The 15675-nt window shown below is 38.3% G+C and overlaps 1 protein-coding gene across 2 annotated transcripts in view; it reads left to right on the top strand.

Annotated features, from left to right (window-relative positions):
- veph1 (ventricular zone expressed PH domain-containing 1) overlaps window positions 1-13087 on the top strand; it is a 67276-nt gene extending 54189 nt beyond the window's left edge. For both annotated transcript variants that reach the window (XM_007576216.2, XM_016663051.1), the window contains exons 11-15: window positions 402-536; window positions 4421-4538; window positions 8281-8417; window positions 10872-10925; window positions 11639-13087. In XM_007576216.2, the coding sequence (XP_007576278.1) occupies window positions 402-536; window positions 4421-4538; window positions 8281-8417; window positions 10872-10925; window positions 11639-11821 (627 nt within the window). In that variant the 3' untranslated portion in view covers window positions 11822-13087. The remainder of the gene's footprint in view (window positions 1-401; window positions 537-4420; window positions 4539-8280; window positions 8418-10871; window positions 10926-11638) is intronic.
- The last annotated feature ends 2588 nt before the right edge of the window (window positions 13088-15675 follow it).

Below are 15675 nucleotides of genomic sequence, written 5' to 3'. Positions count from 1 at the left end.
AAATTAGACCATGATAAGTAGTGATAAAGTACATTTAATGTGTGATATATAATGTGTAACCCAGCTAAAAAATAAACAAATAATTGGCTTTGAGCTAAATCAACTGTAACAGCTTGTTTGTGTAAGTTTGTACTTTTCAGAGTCACATGTTGATTCTGAAACCTTTCATTCATGACTGTGTGGTTTGGCTCAGCAACAAAAACAGCCAGGTCCAAACTGCGACAATCAACTAATAAAAATACATCTCCTTGTTTGTGTTCATAAGTTTGGAGAATAAAGCTGATATTGTTGTGATTTTTTTTCTATCACAAAAACTTGCCATCTTCAAAAGGTGTGGGTTAAATTGATTTTACGCACTGTGGATTTTCCCTTGTGTTTAATTTTGTGTCTGGTTTCGACAGAGCAAGTCAAGTGCCACTCTGTGCAGCAGAGACAAGAGTGTCGAAAGATTAGCTTCTCTTTGGGAGAAGACGCAGCTTAAAGGATCACACAGCTTTTCCATGGCCATGACACAACAATCCACCCCACAAAGAAAGGTAAACTTCTATATATGCATATATATTTATATATTTGCATGTATGTGTATGTCTGTATACATGCATATAAAGTGTGTGTGTGGTGTGTGTACCCAGCAGTGGGACTGATATCATCATCACAAAGTGTGAACGTCATTTGTATTTACATTTTGACTCCGGTAAATGGACATTTCTTTATACAAGTCCTCGTCTCGCGCTCAGTCGTCTTTGTCATGTCTGTTTGTGTTGCGCCAGTTCAAAGCCGAGCCACACAGAGCAGACGTGTGTTTTCAGTGTATGTGTAGCTTTTACTATGCGTTTGTTATGCTGTGGTAGTGGGAGGCTCTTTTTGAAAATGTCACAACGTCAGAAGGCATTACTAAATGATTACAGCTACAAAGAAACCACATCTGTCCTTTCTCTCACTTTAAGTATACAGTTTCGCTGCAACCAGCTTAGGTTGGGATGTGAACCCTGAAGTTACTCACACGGAGAAAAGCGAGGCAATGTCTTCAGTGTCACATCAAAGACAATGCAAAGATTAAGCTGTTTGGCTCAAGGAGGTTTTTAAACTTGACAACACTGTGCCAAATGTCCAGCATGGAGGTGGTAGCGTCATGCTGAGGGTTTTTTGTGCTGCTTGCAGTCCCAGTGCATTGCTCAAGATGAACAGAATTGATTGTCTGAAGAGGACATTGATCTCAAATGCACTTCAGAACCAATTTTTGAAAAACAACTTAAGTTTGTGGCACAGATTGGTGACCAGAATCATGTTTGGTCTGAAGAACAGGAAGAATTGGCTGTGGCTAAATCCCTGTTTGTTTCTTTAAAATCGGTGTGGCCTCTCTTTCTGTGGGAGCAGAAAAAAGTCCAAAAGAAGACAAGATTTAACAAGGGAGAGGAAGGGAGAAGGTCACAACCTTTCTCTGAATCTATATGCGGCACAGCATTTCCTCTTTTCCTTCCCAATCAGGTCCACAGTTTCTCTCCGAGTCCTGAGAGCCGATCAGAACCATATGTCAGACACGTATACATGAGGCAGAAAAGGTTAGCAATTACATCTGCATCAGCAGGGAGATTTAAAGGGAGGCTGCAAAGCTTTATGGGGCTTCTGTGATTTAAGAGGGGACTTACGTTTGGCTTCTGACAACTCATTTTAAGCAGTTTTATGGTCCAGAGAAAACAGAAAGCTGGTGGAAGACAAAATGAGAAACATGAAGGGAGGTAAAGACAACAAGACGGAGAGCTGGTGATGGATTGGAGAAGACAGGAAGCACGAAAAAGGAGGACATGACGGAGATAAAGTAATAATTAAAACTGTGGATTAAGCTGCAATAGATCTTTTATTTTGCATGACTGTAAGCACAAGAAAGTCTAAAGGAAAAAAATAAATGACAGGAATAAGAGCATAAGTAAAGTTAGAATAATATACAGCCATGGAGACCAAAAGAAACAGGAGGAGACTGGAGGGAGAAGGGGTTGTCTTATTTGACCTTTTGTTTCCTTGGTTTGTTTGAGGAAGAAATGGGTGGAAAGTGGGTTACATGGTGATAAAGACTGAGCTGAAGCTGATTAGATAAAGATGTTTAGGGACATGCAATCCCTCCGTGTGCCCTTTTAAAAAAGCTTTTAGTGTCTGGATTCCTGACTTTCATTTATGAAATCTAAATGTCCAAGAAGGCAGAAATGAAGCCTGTTTCTCATTTGAGTTCCTCTCAGCAGTTTCAGATAAACTTATGCGATCTCATTAACTTAGCTTGTTTCTCATCTAAATGCTTCCAAGATTTGTGCGCATCCGAAACATGTACGTGAAGTAAACATGGGGATACGGTTCGTAAATGGTATCGAAGTTTATTTTTGCTGAATCAGGGCAGCACATGCTCTTTTTCTTGGAAGTACTTGCAGTTTTTTATCTTTATTTGGAAGTAATTATAACCTGAACACTAAGTTAAAGAGTGGATGGAGGCAGACAGATGTGGACTAGGCGCCACAGGGAAAGGAGACATCATGCTTGTTGTCTCTATATGTCTTTATTAGAGTGATTTATATTTCTTCCCTGATGAATCAAAAATGTTGTGTGTTGTTTCACAGCTCAGCAGCATATTTGTCAAGCAGGATCTTTGAAGTTTAAATTAACAATACAGTGATGTACTTTTCATTTGACTGGCATTCTGTGTTGCTTAACGTTTTTTTCTAGTAGTGGGTTCACAAGTAAATGATTGCCATCTTGCTCATTTGCGGTTGTGAAATAATTCATTCCCAAATGTGTTCTGCTGCAAATTTATGTTCCAATTTTGCATTCTTGGTCAGTTTCTGGCTGACACATTGTTTTTACTACAAACGAGAAACAATAATGAAGTTTTTTATTATTATTATTGAAACTTGTAAGCGTTGTAAAACCGTACATCTTCTTTTTGATTTTTTTTTCCAAAGAAGAGAGCTTGCATAGTAAAATATGAGCATGTGCTGGTTTGACCTTCAACCTTCTGATTTGTGTACATCTTTCTTTTAAAGTTCAGTCATTGAAATAATAATTGTGTTCCGCTCCTTGATATGAAGGGGAAAGTAATAAATACTATATTGTAGAATTTGAGGTACTGGAAAGAGTGGACAAGTATGGAAGCTCAAAATGTCTGACTTAAAAATAGATAGTCTTTATGTTAATTTAATATTGAAAATGTGAAAAAAAAAGGTTTTCCTAACTCTATTTCCTGTTCTGTTTTCTAAAAGAGAAAATCATGAAATGCCATAGTCACGAATGGGATCTCGCAGAGGATAACATATTCCAGATTTTCCGTGATGCTAGATGCTAGTGATGCAGTTAAATTTTTATTGAATTGAGACCCAGCATCTGAGTTGCTCTCCCCATCCAAGCATAAAGGATGGGGATAAAAAAAAAAACTGCATTCCTCAAGGGCAAAGCCCTGCATCTTTTAGATGTGTCGCTTGGCCTACACACTTGAATTAAATGCTGAAATTGCATCACTAGCATGCAGTCAGCTCTGCGGCGCTCTTCTAATGAGCTAATATTGGAGCCAGGTGTGCTTGAAGCAGAGACGCGTAAAATGCCGGAGGACGTTGGCCGGTGAGGAATGCAGTTTGGGAGCCCTGCTGTAGAATCAGCATGACAGTAAATTTGCTACTTTGACTGTCGAAGAATCAATTAGGGATGCCCAATCCAGATTTTTGTCCTCAAAGTAAATCCAAGTCATTTAAGAACATGACTGTTATTTTGTTCAAGTTTAGATAATATGTTCTATTAATGTGCAATAAACTCTGTGACCTTGAAGAGCAGTAAAATAAAACGATGCATTTCATCATATTCGAAAATGGAAATGGAAAAAAATCTGTCAGGTTTCCGTTTGATTTCCAGAAAGTCCTCGGTCACTCTCACTGCACATGCATGTTCTGACCTGTTTTATCCTCACATGGTTTATCTGTGTCCACAATCAGACCTCTTCTTGGTCATTTAGGGAGGTCTGGTAGCAAAAAAGAGGAAGCTCTGATATTATTCTGGGAGTGTGTTTAACATTTATCACCTTGTAAGACCCATTTTTCCAACAAACGCTATGTTGTGAGGACCTACTGCTTCTTATGGGTCCCAAAACTTGGGTCCCATAAGAAGAAGAAGTACTGTTCTGGGTTAGGTTTAGGGCCAGGCCTGCACAGGTAAAACTTACGTTTGGGGTATAGAAATGAATTAAAAATTAATAGAAGTCAATCCAAAGTCCTTGTGACAATGGATAGAAACATTAATATATTTGTGTGTGCATGTGTGTGTGCGTGTGTGTGTGCATGTGCGTGTTGGGGAAAGTTTATTTTGAAGTCTGGATTTGGTTGGTCCAAATAGAGATAGACACATAAAAGTGACATATAAAACCTGTTTTCTCATTTTTCATCTTTAGGACCTGGACAACCTTCACATCCAGCTGGAGGAGGTGCGCTTCTTTGACCTGTTTGGGTTCAGCGAAGAGGAGGGGGGCTGGCTTTGTTTCATGTGTAACAACCCTGAGAAGGCCACAGGTGAACACACACACGCACGCACGCACGCACCCACGCACGCACGCACACACACACACAAGCATAAAGGATGGGGATAAAAAAAAAAAAAAAAAAAACTTGAGGCCGCTCATCGGGCAGCTCTTGTTTGTTCGTGTCTCAGCCCATCAAATTGCTCCCTTTGTCTTCCTCACCATGTTCTGCTGTCTTCCCTAAACCAACCACAGGTTTTTGAGAGAGCACTTTCTCATTATTAGTCATCTCACTGCCATTCTTGGGTAAAGATGTTTCTCAGTAGGATGTTTTCACTCAAAATTTCTGAAAGGAAACCAATCTTTCCTCAAAGCGGCTGTGGAAACTTCTGTGTTCCCTGTGGAAAGTATTATAATGCATTCCAGATGTATTTGATCCTCAAACAACACGGGGAATTAAAAAGAATCATTTCATAAACTCATGAATGTTTAATTTAGCCATTATTGACAACTTGTATCCTAAAGAGCCTTGGACATAAATGCATTCTCTCCTGAAGAGGTGAACCATTTCAAGAGCTATACACTTTGGTATGAAGAGAAATTTATTTTAAAAGAAGTCAGACGCTGGATTCAAATGCCTGTTTTCCCACACAGATATGCATCTGTTTTGTTTATTATTGTTTTATTAGTCAAGCACTGAAATTTATATTTCTTAAGTCGTCGACTTGAGTGAGGAAGTTTTCTGTGCGAAAAAATATCTTTACGTTACAAAAAGAGGGATGAATTAAAAGGGATTTTAATTAAAAGAAGATTCTCTAGGAGACTCAGAAAAAAATCAAATAACTAAAAACATTAGAGAAAACAAAAATAATTATTTTCATTGGAATGTAATTTATCATATATTTGCATTTTGCTCCTTTAGCCTCCTTTAGTCCTAACAAAAGGTGAAACACCTTCCCTTCAGAAGTAGCCTAATTAATGAATACTGTAGAGTTCACATGTGTGCAATTCTAAACTTTGACCTAGATGTTTATCTGGGGACTTGATCTTTGATTCTGGTTTCATCCTGTCACTAAAACTCATTAGCATTCAATATACTATTGTACATAACTCATGTAATATCTCCCTGTTTCTCCACTCAGATACAGACAGCACACAGTATGTTTAGATAATTGACATACTAATAAAATGAATGTGATTTATATCCGTCTTTTACTGTAGAAAACTCACAACAGTAAATTGTGAGCTTAAAATCCTTTAACATAGTTGCATAAGAAGATGAAGAAGGCCGATTAAGATGGATGGGTGGGAATACTCAGGGAAAGAACTGGATCGTCACTAATGAGTTGCTTTAAGCCTTTTTAACACACGTTGCTCTGATGGCTGCTAATGAGAAGCCAGAGAACAGGAACTGCCTGAGGAGATAGCAATAACTACTTCAGCCTGTCTGCTTGATCTCTCGTATTTATTGCTGCAGAAGTTGTCATATTTACAGCCCAGTAAAAAAAACAACAACTGTGTAGTAAACTGTGATGTAGACTCAAGATGCTTTAAGGTTATAGGATTTTACTTTAGTTCACTGAATATTGACATCAATACCTCACAGAGTCCAGATGAGGGTTTTGTAATGGAGACTGAGGGTTTCATTACCTGAAATGTGAGTTTTGATATTGTGTGACACATGACTGAGGTGCAGAACAAATGGTCGGGTTGTTTAAGTTCTTTGGTTGTGTTCAGACATTTATAAGTAGAGGGATTGTTCATTCTTCCTGTATAAAAAGAAAGCAGTTACAACTGTTAATGTGTGTTTTTATTACATTTCTGTCGGTTTAACTTACCACTTTTTTTTTATAAACATTTTTATTAGTTTTATGTTTTCAAAAGTAGAGAAAATAGAACATTATACACTGTGCTGCCTTTAACCTTACATGAGTAAGTGAAGAAGAGAAACAAAACAAACAAAACAAAAAAGAAAGAGAGAAAAAAAAGGGGAAGCCGCCGTACAATGTCACATTTGTGTCAAATCATGTATCCAATGGTCAGCAAACATTTATAGACATGGTTAAAGCCTGACAACACAAACATACCTAGCCGGGTGATAAAAGAAAGATGCAACGAGATACAAAAGATACGCGATTCTGAGTTTGTATTAATTAATATCTTGCAATTATTACTCTTTGCATAATAAATGTACCTCAAAGTATTTATATGCATAGTTAAACGCGTGGATAATGGTGATAATATAAACTAAATTCCTCTGCTTTATTGTTTTCAACTTCAAAACAAACAGTGTATTTAGTGTCAGGTTGTATATATTAGTATGAATAGAATAAATTATTTACGCTGTCACACATGTGGATTCGTATTTTCAAAGCTGAAGGTTAATTTGGCACAATCAACGTTTAGCCTCCTGTTAAGACCCAATAATCCGTCCCTGGAAGAAACCTGGTCTGACCCAGCCAACTTCTCAGAGTCCGAGGTTTCATTGACAAACTAACTTTTTTCAGAATCAATACTAAACACTCTCCAGGTTTGGAGGAAACTTTCAAATATGATTAAGCTTAATCCCACGAAACGAAGCTGACATATTTTCTGCATTTAATCTTTAATTCTGCAATCACCCCTGATTTATTTTTTCCTCTCTCCTGTGTTTATTTCCGCTGGCAAGATCGCTGCACAAACGTTCAATCATCAGAAACCTAAGTAGATTGAAGGCACATCCTGCTCTCTAACAGAAATGATCTGCATGTCCTGTGATACAGCTTCACTTACTGAGGTTGAACAAAAGATCACAGTCATTGTTGCAGAAAACAAAAACAACAAATCAGGAACAAAAGAAGAAAATTAACAAAAGGGAACTTGGCAAGTCAAACAAACGGTTTAATCAGATTGATCAGAAAGACAGAAAACTTCATCGCTGAACCATTTAGCAGCTGCTATAAATCAGCAGCTCTAGAAGTCTGTGCTGTGAATCGGTTTTTTCACCAATTGGTGAGGTGAACGTCTTTCTACCACAAAAACTGCAGCATGATCGGTGTGGAGTGTGTGTGCTTGTGGATGTATAACATGCAGATTGTAGGATATATCAGGAGCTAAATATATGGCTGAATGCTTTTAACAAACATGTTATTGGTCAGCTGGCGTGAGATGACCAATGAGATGAACGCCAAAGCAGGGGAGACGTTGGTTACAATGGCTACTTTACTATATTTTTATTGGGGATGCAGGAGTTCAATGTGCTTTTTGGATGTCATTCAAACAGAATGTAATGAAAAATATCCGTTAATTTCATCACTCAGATATGTGGATGAAAACTGTCCCAAAGTTAAGATAGTCATGCGAACCGATTGCTGCAACAATGAGATTAGGTAATGGTTGTCATGTGTTGTGTGTCCCAGAGTTCAACTTGTTTTTTTGGTTTTTTTTTCTTATCCACGTTTCATATATTCAGTCATACTTTCAATATGATTTAAGATGCTCTAAGTATTGAGTTGAAATGCTCGACTCTTCACATTTAGCAGATATTTAGCAAGTATCTTTATGTATTTATTATTAAATCCTTGGTGCTTTGATAGTGAATCCATTTAAAATCACCTCCCAAAAAAAAACATTTTTTGATGGGCGTTCTTGACCTTTGACTGTTTACTCCTGATAGACTCAAGTGTTTGATTTCAGTTTTTAACAGTAAAGTGAAAATAAAATATTGCTGATGTGCTTTTTTTAAAACACGGATCATTTTGTTAATCCCATTTTCTCCTAAGTCTTTTGGTCTCTGTGTTTGTGTGACCCTTCAGTCGTGAACCAGGAAGGACAACCTCTGATAGAAGGGAAGCTGAAGGAGAAACAGGTCCGCTGGAAGTTCATCAAGCGCTGGAAGACCCGCTATTACACCTTGGCAGGGAATCAGCTCCTCTTCCGCCGGGGCAAATCTGTACGTAGGCAGAGAAAAAAAAAAAGATGTATATGTATATACACAGTTACTTCCCGTTTCTTGCATCTCAGTGTTGAAACAATCAATATTTCCCCATGTTCCATGACATTTGAATTGTTATGAAACTTTGTATGTAATGGTAAAAATCCCACCTCTTGAAAAGTTGAGTTGTCCTTCTGGAGCATGAGGGGAATCCAGCTGGAGCAAACTTTGGCCCACTTTGGAAACTTTAGGGTGGAACATCCGAGGCATGAGTCAATGACACCTTTCTCAACTTCGATCAGATTTCCTCATTCAGAAGTCGCAAACAGAGATGGAGATCTGGACTGATGCGCCACATTGTGCTCGACTGAGTGACTAATTCCCCCATGAGGAACGGTGGTGATTAGAAAGGGCAGAGTGGAAATAAAAATGAGCTGTTTTCTATTCAAAAAGAAAAGAAACTACCATGCCCGCCTGCCCAGAAAGATCCACCAAAAAAACAGGATAGTTGATTGGCATCCGTGAGCTGATAGTTTGGTATAGAATGAAATCTGAGCTTATAAAATCTTTTTACTCTGCTTGTTAACACTATACGTCACACAGTCCACATTCGGAGCCATTAGTGACCCATGGGCGTCGCATGTTTACAGTCAAAACACTCAAGTTTGGCTCAAAATTATGATTCAGCATCTGTCAAACATAAGCAGAAACAGGACTGAGTTTTTTTTCTTCTTCTTCTCTTTACCTCCCACATTAAACAATAGTCTTTGTGCTGCCGTCCAGATGTTGATGGATTCTGTTTTGCAGCAGCAGCCGCACGTTGAGAGGACCGAATGCCTTTGTTCTCGGAGCTGGGCTTGCCTCTGCCAGCGCGCTCTGGAGGCGGTTGGTTTGTTGTGAAATGATTTTTCCTCGAATGAAAAGGGAAGACTTTTCTTTGCCAATTACAGCAAAATTGTGAAATTTTCCAAACATCCATGCAAAAGGGAGCTACTACAGAAAGTGAAATTAGATATTCAGCATATTTAAGTTTATGATAATGACAACTTCCAACACCAATATATTTGCCTTGCGAAGTTATTTATACTTTAAACAACTACAAGTTTCTGTGTATTTTACTGGGATTTCATGCAGTAGCTAAGATAAATCTGATCTTTTTCAGTCTCTATCAAGTTAAACTTCGGAATTGCCTCGTATTCACCTCCAGTCAACATTATCCTCAGCTTTGAATAAAATCAATAAAAGCATTTCCTCAGTATGGACGCCACCATCGATATGTTTCATCCTGCAGACGCTTTGTCCAGGTAGTTAGTTTTCTGACATAATTTGGACAAAACTATGTTGATATTCCCCCATAAACACCTGATTAGTTACGTATTTACTTTGGAGGATCTCTGCAGCTCCTCCAAAGTTATCATAGACATTTTGATCAATGCTCTTCTAATCCAACCCATCAGCTCAGTGGATGCTACAACTGAATGAAATATTGGATCTCACTTAGGGGTATCATATTAAATGGGGTTTGACTGCATAGGCACATCAGATCTTTTATATTTGCAAGATAAATAAGAAAATAAATAAAACCTCGCAATTATTTGCCATATTGTGTTGGTCTAACACCTTAAGATCCCAATAAATTGACTATACATACATATATATATAAAAAAAAAATTTTTGTCTGTTTTCTTTTTGTGGTAAAATATAACAGTCATACTTTTGTTCAGTCTTTGTGAAACACGCATCTTTTTTTTTTTGCAGTATTTAAAATGGCTTGGATGTGATGAACGTCAGTTTCTGATGCTACAGGGAGCCATTAGATTTTGTTATTGACACAATATGACACCAGGTTGGAGAAGCTATTTTAATATAGTTCACACATTTTTGTTTGTGGTTTTCAAATGAGAAGCTCCATACATGCACCTTTTCACTCACCATTTTGTTGAAAAGTGCTGACGACAAAAAAACCCGTGGAGACAAAAACGGGAAATGTGTGACGTAAGGGATGTTGTTACGAACGGTCAGTAAGCCAAACAGAGGCCGTCGCTGAATGAGTAAATAAATAATGCAAACGGTTGTTTAGATCCTGACTGGGGCACAGGAATGCCCCAGTCAGGATGTGGACTCCTGCGGCGGACTTTGCTTCATGCTGTGGTTGCAGCCACATAATTAACGATGGTGTAAGAGTACATGGTTCTGACTCCACTGCGCCACCCACGTTTGGACCGATCAGCGGGTGAGCAGAGGCAGACTTTTCTTTTCCTGCGCTGGAGGAAAAACAAAGCGGAGTCGTTCTTCTTTGACGTGGTTCATTTTGAGGTAGATTTCACTGGCAACGACGGTTGCAAACAGCATTGTGCTTCTTTATTCGAGGGTCTTCATTGGGCGTTGTGATGCTGAACCCACACAGGTTATTTACAGAAAAAAAAGGGTCATCATCTTATTGAGTGGTAACGAACTCTGTCTTATTTGCAGAAGGATGAGCTGGATGACATCCCCATAGAGCTGAGCAGAGTGCAGAGTGTCAAGGTGACCAATCCCAGGCCTTCCTTAATCCTCACTGCTCTAACTTTAGCTAACGTTTACCCTGATTGTATCGGTGCACAGTGCCTTACAAAGCATCCAGCAGGTTTTTAGGATTTCTTTATTAATGTCTTGATGTGTTTAGGCGTGTTTATCTGCTGGAAGGATAACCTCTGCCACAAGCTCAACAAAAACTACACAGAGGTTTTAATTTTGTAAATATCTAAGAATAAAAAAAAAATATTTCCATTTGCATTATCCTCTAGAAGGTTTTCTTCCAAGATTGCTCTGATTTCACTCACTAATTTGTCATCACCAGTTTTACAATCGATGCTGAAACGTCGCATACCGTTTCTATTCTCTGATGCTAAGTTACATAGTTCTCCTTACCACCAAACCCTACTTTAAACTTTGCCGCAGCTTTGTGAGCTACTTCATGTTGGTCTGTCATGAAACCCAACCAGTAAAAATTGAGGTTTGCGGTTGTAACTTGACAACCTGTAAAAACGTTTCTGCTCACGTTTTGTAGACTAAATTATTCCCAATAACGGCTTTAATAGTGTAAGAAGGTGCGCTTTATCCTAAAATACTTTTAAGCTACAAACAAATCTACATCAAGCGAAATGATGTGAATTACTAAAGAGACGGCAGCTGTTTTGCTGAGCGTGGAGATGTTTTTCTTTTCTCCTTTCATCCCTGACCCTCCGTTGTTTTCACAGGTAGTCGCTAAGAAACGGCGGGATCGGGGTCTGCCGAGGGCCTTCGAGATCTTCACGGACAACAAGACATACGTGCTGAAAGCCGAGGACGAGAAACACGCCGAGGAGTGGCTGCAGTGCATCAACGTGGCCGTGGCTCAGGCCAGAGAGAGGGAGAACAGAGAGGCGACCACCTACCTGTGAGGCCAGACCCAGCACAGACACCGACTTTGATGTGAATCATTAGTATTCATTTCAGTTGGAGCAAGTTCTTCTTTCTTCTTTTTTTTTTTTGTGGTTTATGCATAACCAAATGGACAGAGAGGAAATAGAAACAATCACTACTGATAACTTGAGGAAGTGGGCGAAGAGCCGAGTCGGTTGGCGTGAAGTGGATCGCCTAAACAACGACGTTTCTGTCGCTTCCGCGATGCTTTGATATGAAAACTCAGAGCAGGAAGGCTATTCTCTGCAGGTATTGTGAAATGATTTTGAACAAAGACTAGCTATCTGTTCCACATGTGGACATCAATCCTGCTGATGACGGAACATTGACTTGCTTAACCCAGATTTGTTATGCAGTATTTTTAGTATATAAAATTAAGAAACCAGCAAAAATAGACTAACTTATTGATCCAGTTTTATGTCACTGTACCTACTGTTACCTGTGGGCAAACCCTGCTTGTATGTTACACACATTCATCAATGGAGCACACACTAAATACAAAATCTTTTAATATCTATAACTGACCCAGATAAAACGACATGGAAATTCTCATTTTTACTGTGAAATAAATAATGGGTACAATGTAAAAAGATTGCTTTGAAGCTGATTTAGATTTGATTATTTTATACATCTTTTTATGTCGACACATTAAACTTACAAAGTACAACGACAAGTTACAAAATCATCGGAGTCAGCTGAAGTCTTAAGCTAACTTTTGGCTAACCTTTAACATACATTCCTTTTTCCAAGATGTTTAAGTATTCTGTGACTGATTTTTTTTTATGTGCAACTTTTGCTTGCCTAAATAATTCTGTATCCCATATTTTCATTTCAGTTCATTTTTATCACCAACCTTTTTTATGTTGAGTTCGTGAAGTAAGAGAAGCAGCTGGAAATACAAATGATCCAAGTTTCTCTTTTTTACAATCTTGTTGTGTTGTTCTAGTAGTTGTTTTTTTTTTTTTATCTCTCCATAGGAGAAATGTTCTGCTGAAATTTACTTCATATTTTATAAAGAACTCATTTAGCTCACAGTTTTCTCCATTGTGAAATCCAGACAAGAAAACTTTAAGAAAACTGACATTTCATTTCATACCTGCTTTGATAACTGGGATTTTGAAGATTTTTTTTTTTTAAATCTGCTCAGAGTCTATAAGACATCAATAGATAATATCTCTTAAAGTCATCTCTTATTTTGATTTGATCAGGGTTAATAAAATAGAGAATTAAAAGTTTTTGGAAAATAACTTATAACTGTTGTTAGTTTGTAAATACAGTTACAGATACAATATGGAGGGTAAACTGGGGCAAAATAAGTAATGATGGGGTAAGAAATGAGGGCACAAATTGGCAAAGGAGAGAACCGGCTCAGATCCATCTAAAACCAAATAAACAGCACCAAAACCAAATGTCTAACAAAATATGTCTTTCGGTCAGGACAATGTTGTTTTTCATTCTGTTATTTTAATTTGAGATGTTCGTTTTCTTGAGGGCTGATTTAACTACCAGACCCAGAACTTTCCAGCTTTTCCCAGGATGCTACTTTTCCTCCTGATTTCTCCCAGCTGCTTTTTGTGTGTCACTACTGTGAGGTTCAAAGAGCTCCCCCAATTTGCATCTCGTCTTACTGTGGCGCTTAATAGTATCTTGATTAGCCATTGATTGTGGAAGAGAGGGCTCACATTGCAGAAAAACACACTAAAAGCAATGATGCGGAGACAGCAATTACACCTTAAAACGTGAAAAGGGTCGTTACAAAGTCCACTATGTGTGATGTCACTGCATCAAAGTTTAACAAGATTTCGAATTTGTTCCCTTTAGAAAAGGAGACATGTCTTCCAGAAGTGTGATTTCATGGGTTAACACTGAAACAGAGCAAGAGACACTTCATAGTAGTAAAAGGGAGTTTGCAACTAAAAGTCCCAAAGTAACCAGTGAACAAACATCACCGCAACGGCAGCATAACTGAGTTGTGCTTGTTTTGATTCCATCTCAGCAGAAAAATCTTAAAACCTAAAATATTACTTTGAGCAGAGGAATTTAGTCCTTTTTCTGCTAAAGATGGCCAAAAACAGACACCATATGTTTTAAATCAGTTACAGTTTATACGCCCATACAAATCATAGAAAATTTAACAGCTACAGTAATCACGGTTCAGGTAAGCAGGACTGCCATGTTTTTGGCTTTTTTTTTTTTTCTTTTTAATGTGTCAACATTCTGTCATGAAAATGCAAAAAGTGAATGAATGACACTTAAAATGTGAGAGACATCTTTCATAAGGTCATGTGAGTGCATTCAGTGCAATATTGCATTCTTGTATTTTTATGGTTGAGATTCAACATGCTGTCCAGGTCAAATTTAACAATTAGTCCCGAAATGATCACATCTGCTTCGGCGTTCTGCACCATTCAAGATCAAGGTGAGCCGATTTTGGTAACCTCGGCTCCCTAGAAGTACGGTTCAGCTGCTCTGTGTATGCATTTAGTAATGTGTGACATTAAACGTGGGACAACGGAGCGTGAACCCTCCGTCAACCACGTTGGGCTGGTTTCCAAATCCATGGGCAGCTGCTTGTTTCGTTTGATCACAAAACTGTCTTTAGATATTTTTCTTCAAATAAAACGTTTCCGGGGCAGCTCTGTAACCTCTCTCTTGCATCCGTCAGCCTGTTCCACACGTAATTCATTTATGTCTCATGCTGGAGAACAGCATGACGCTGCTTTCCATGACGTGAGGCTCGATGGGAATACTGCTGTAGTTTTAACAAACACTGTGAAGATGATTCATGCAGGTTATCTGAATGTTTCAAATAATTTCCTTCAGTCTTGAGGAATATGAATCATATATATTTTTTCTTCCTTTTTGATGTTTGATTAAATTTGATTTTGATAAAAGGTCAGTATTTATTATGTGTGTTTAAGGCCTCAAACGATGAATGACGGATGAAATGTCTCCTCCTCTGTCTTGTTCTCTTCCTGGTTTTATAGCTATAAAATTCAAGTGCATACAAATGAATGCTGTGCTGTACCGATAATAAAACAGTATTGTTTTGTCGAAGTAATCCTCGTCTCGTTGCAGCCGCGGCATGGCTGCCTTACTTTCAAAAAGCAGAAAATAAATCTGTCCAATCAGCAATCTAAAGGCATCAGTTCAGCCTCTGACATTGGGCTTCTCATAAGGGCTCATTTTTGGTCACCTGATATAAAAAGGAGGCAAAAAAATATGATGGTTATGAATTCTAATGAAATTAGAAATGTAGTGATTTTTAAAGAAAAAAAAATGCTGAATTGTTGTTTTTTTTTTGTTTTTTTTTTAAGAAGATTAGAAAAAATCTAAAGCAAAATGACCGAATAGAGAATTGATTTACATTCAACATTATTTCCATGGAGCGCATCCCAGACTCGGTATTAAGAACAGAGTGCGAACTCCACTCAGGTTGACCCCACACCAACAGCAGTTTGCACACTCGGATCGCGGAATGGGAAATGAGTAACATGATTAACAAGTTCCCAAGCTATGTTCCCATTCAAACTGGTTTGTCGTAAAGGAAAAGCAAAGCAACTCGAGCAGATGACTCAGTGAGATGGAAGCACATAATGGAACAACTGGCAGTGATTGATGGTTGTATGACTAAACGTTTTGCAGCTGCTAGCAATTTGGAATAAATCTTTTTCTTTACAAAACAAACAAAAAAAAAAGCATCTCCTTCTTTTCAACTAGTGTTGCAGTTAGTAATCCCGAAATATTTCTGCTGCAGCCAGATGTGCATTCTAGTCATTTCTGCCCATAAACGTGACGCAGGCGGTGAAACATGTCACCCTTCCTCTAGTGC

The sequence above is a fragment of the Poecilia formosa genome, unplaced genomic scaffold (assembly GCF_000485575.1).
Source record: "Poecilia formosa unplaced genomic scaffold, Poecilia_formosa-5.1.2 Scaffold401, whole genome shotgun sequence".
Lineage (NCBI taxonomy): Eukaryota > Metazoa > Chordata > Actinopteri > Cyprinodontiformes > Poeciliidae > Poecilia > Poecilia formosa.
Note: the sequence above shows the minus strand (reverse complement) of the source record. Positions and strands in the feature narration are given on the sequence as shown.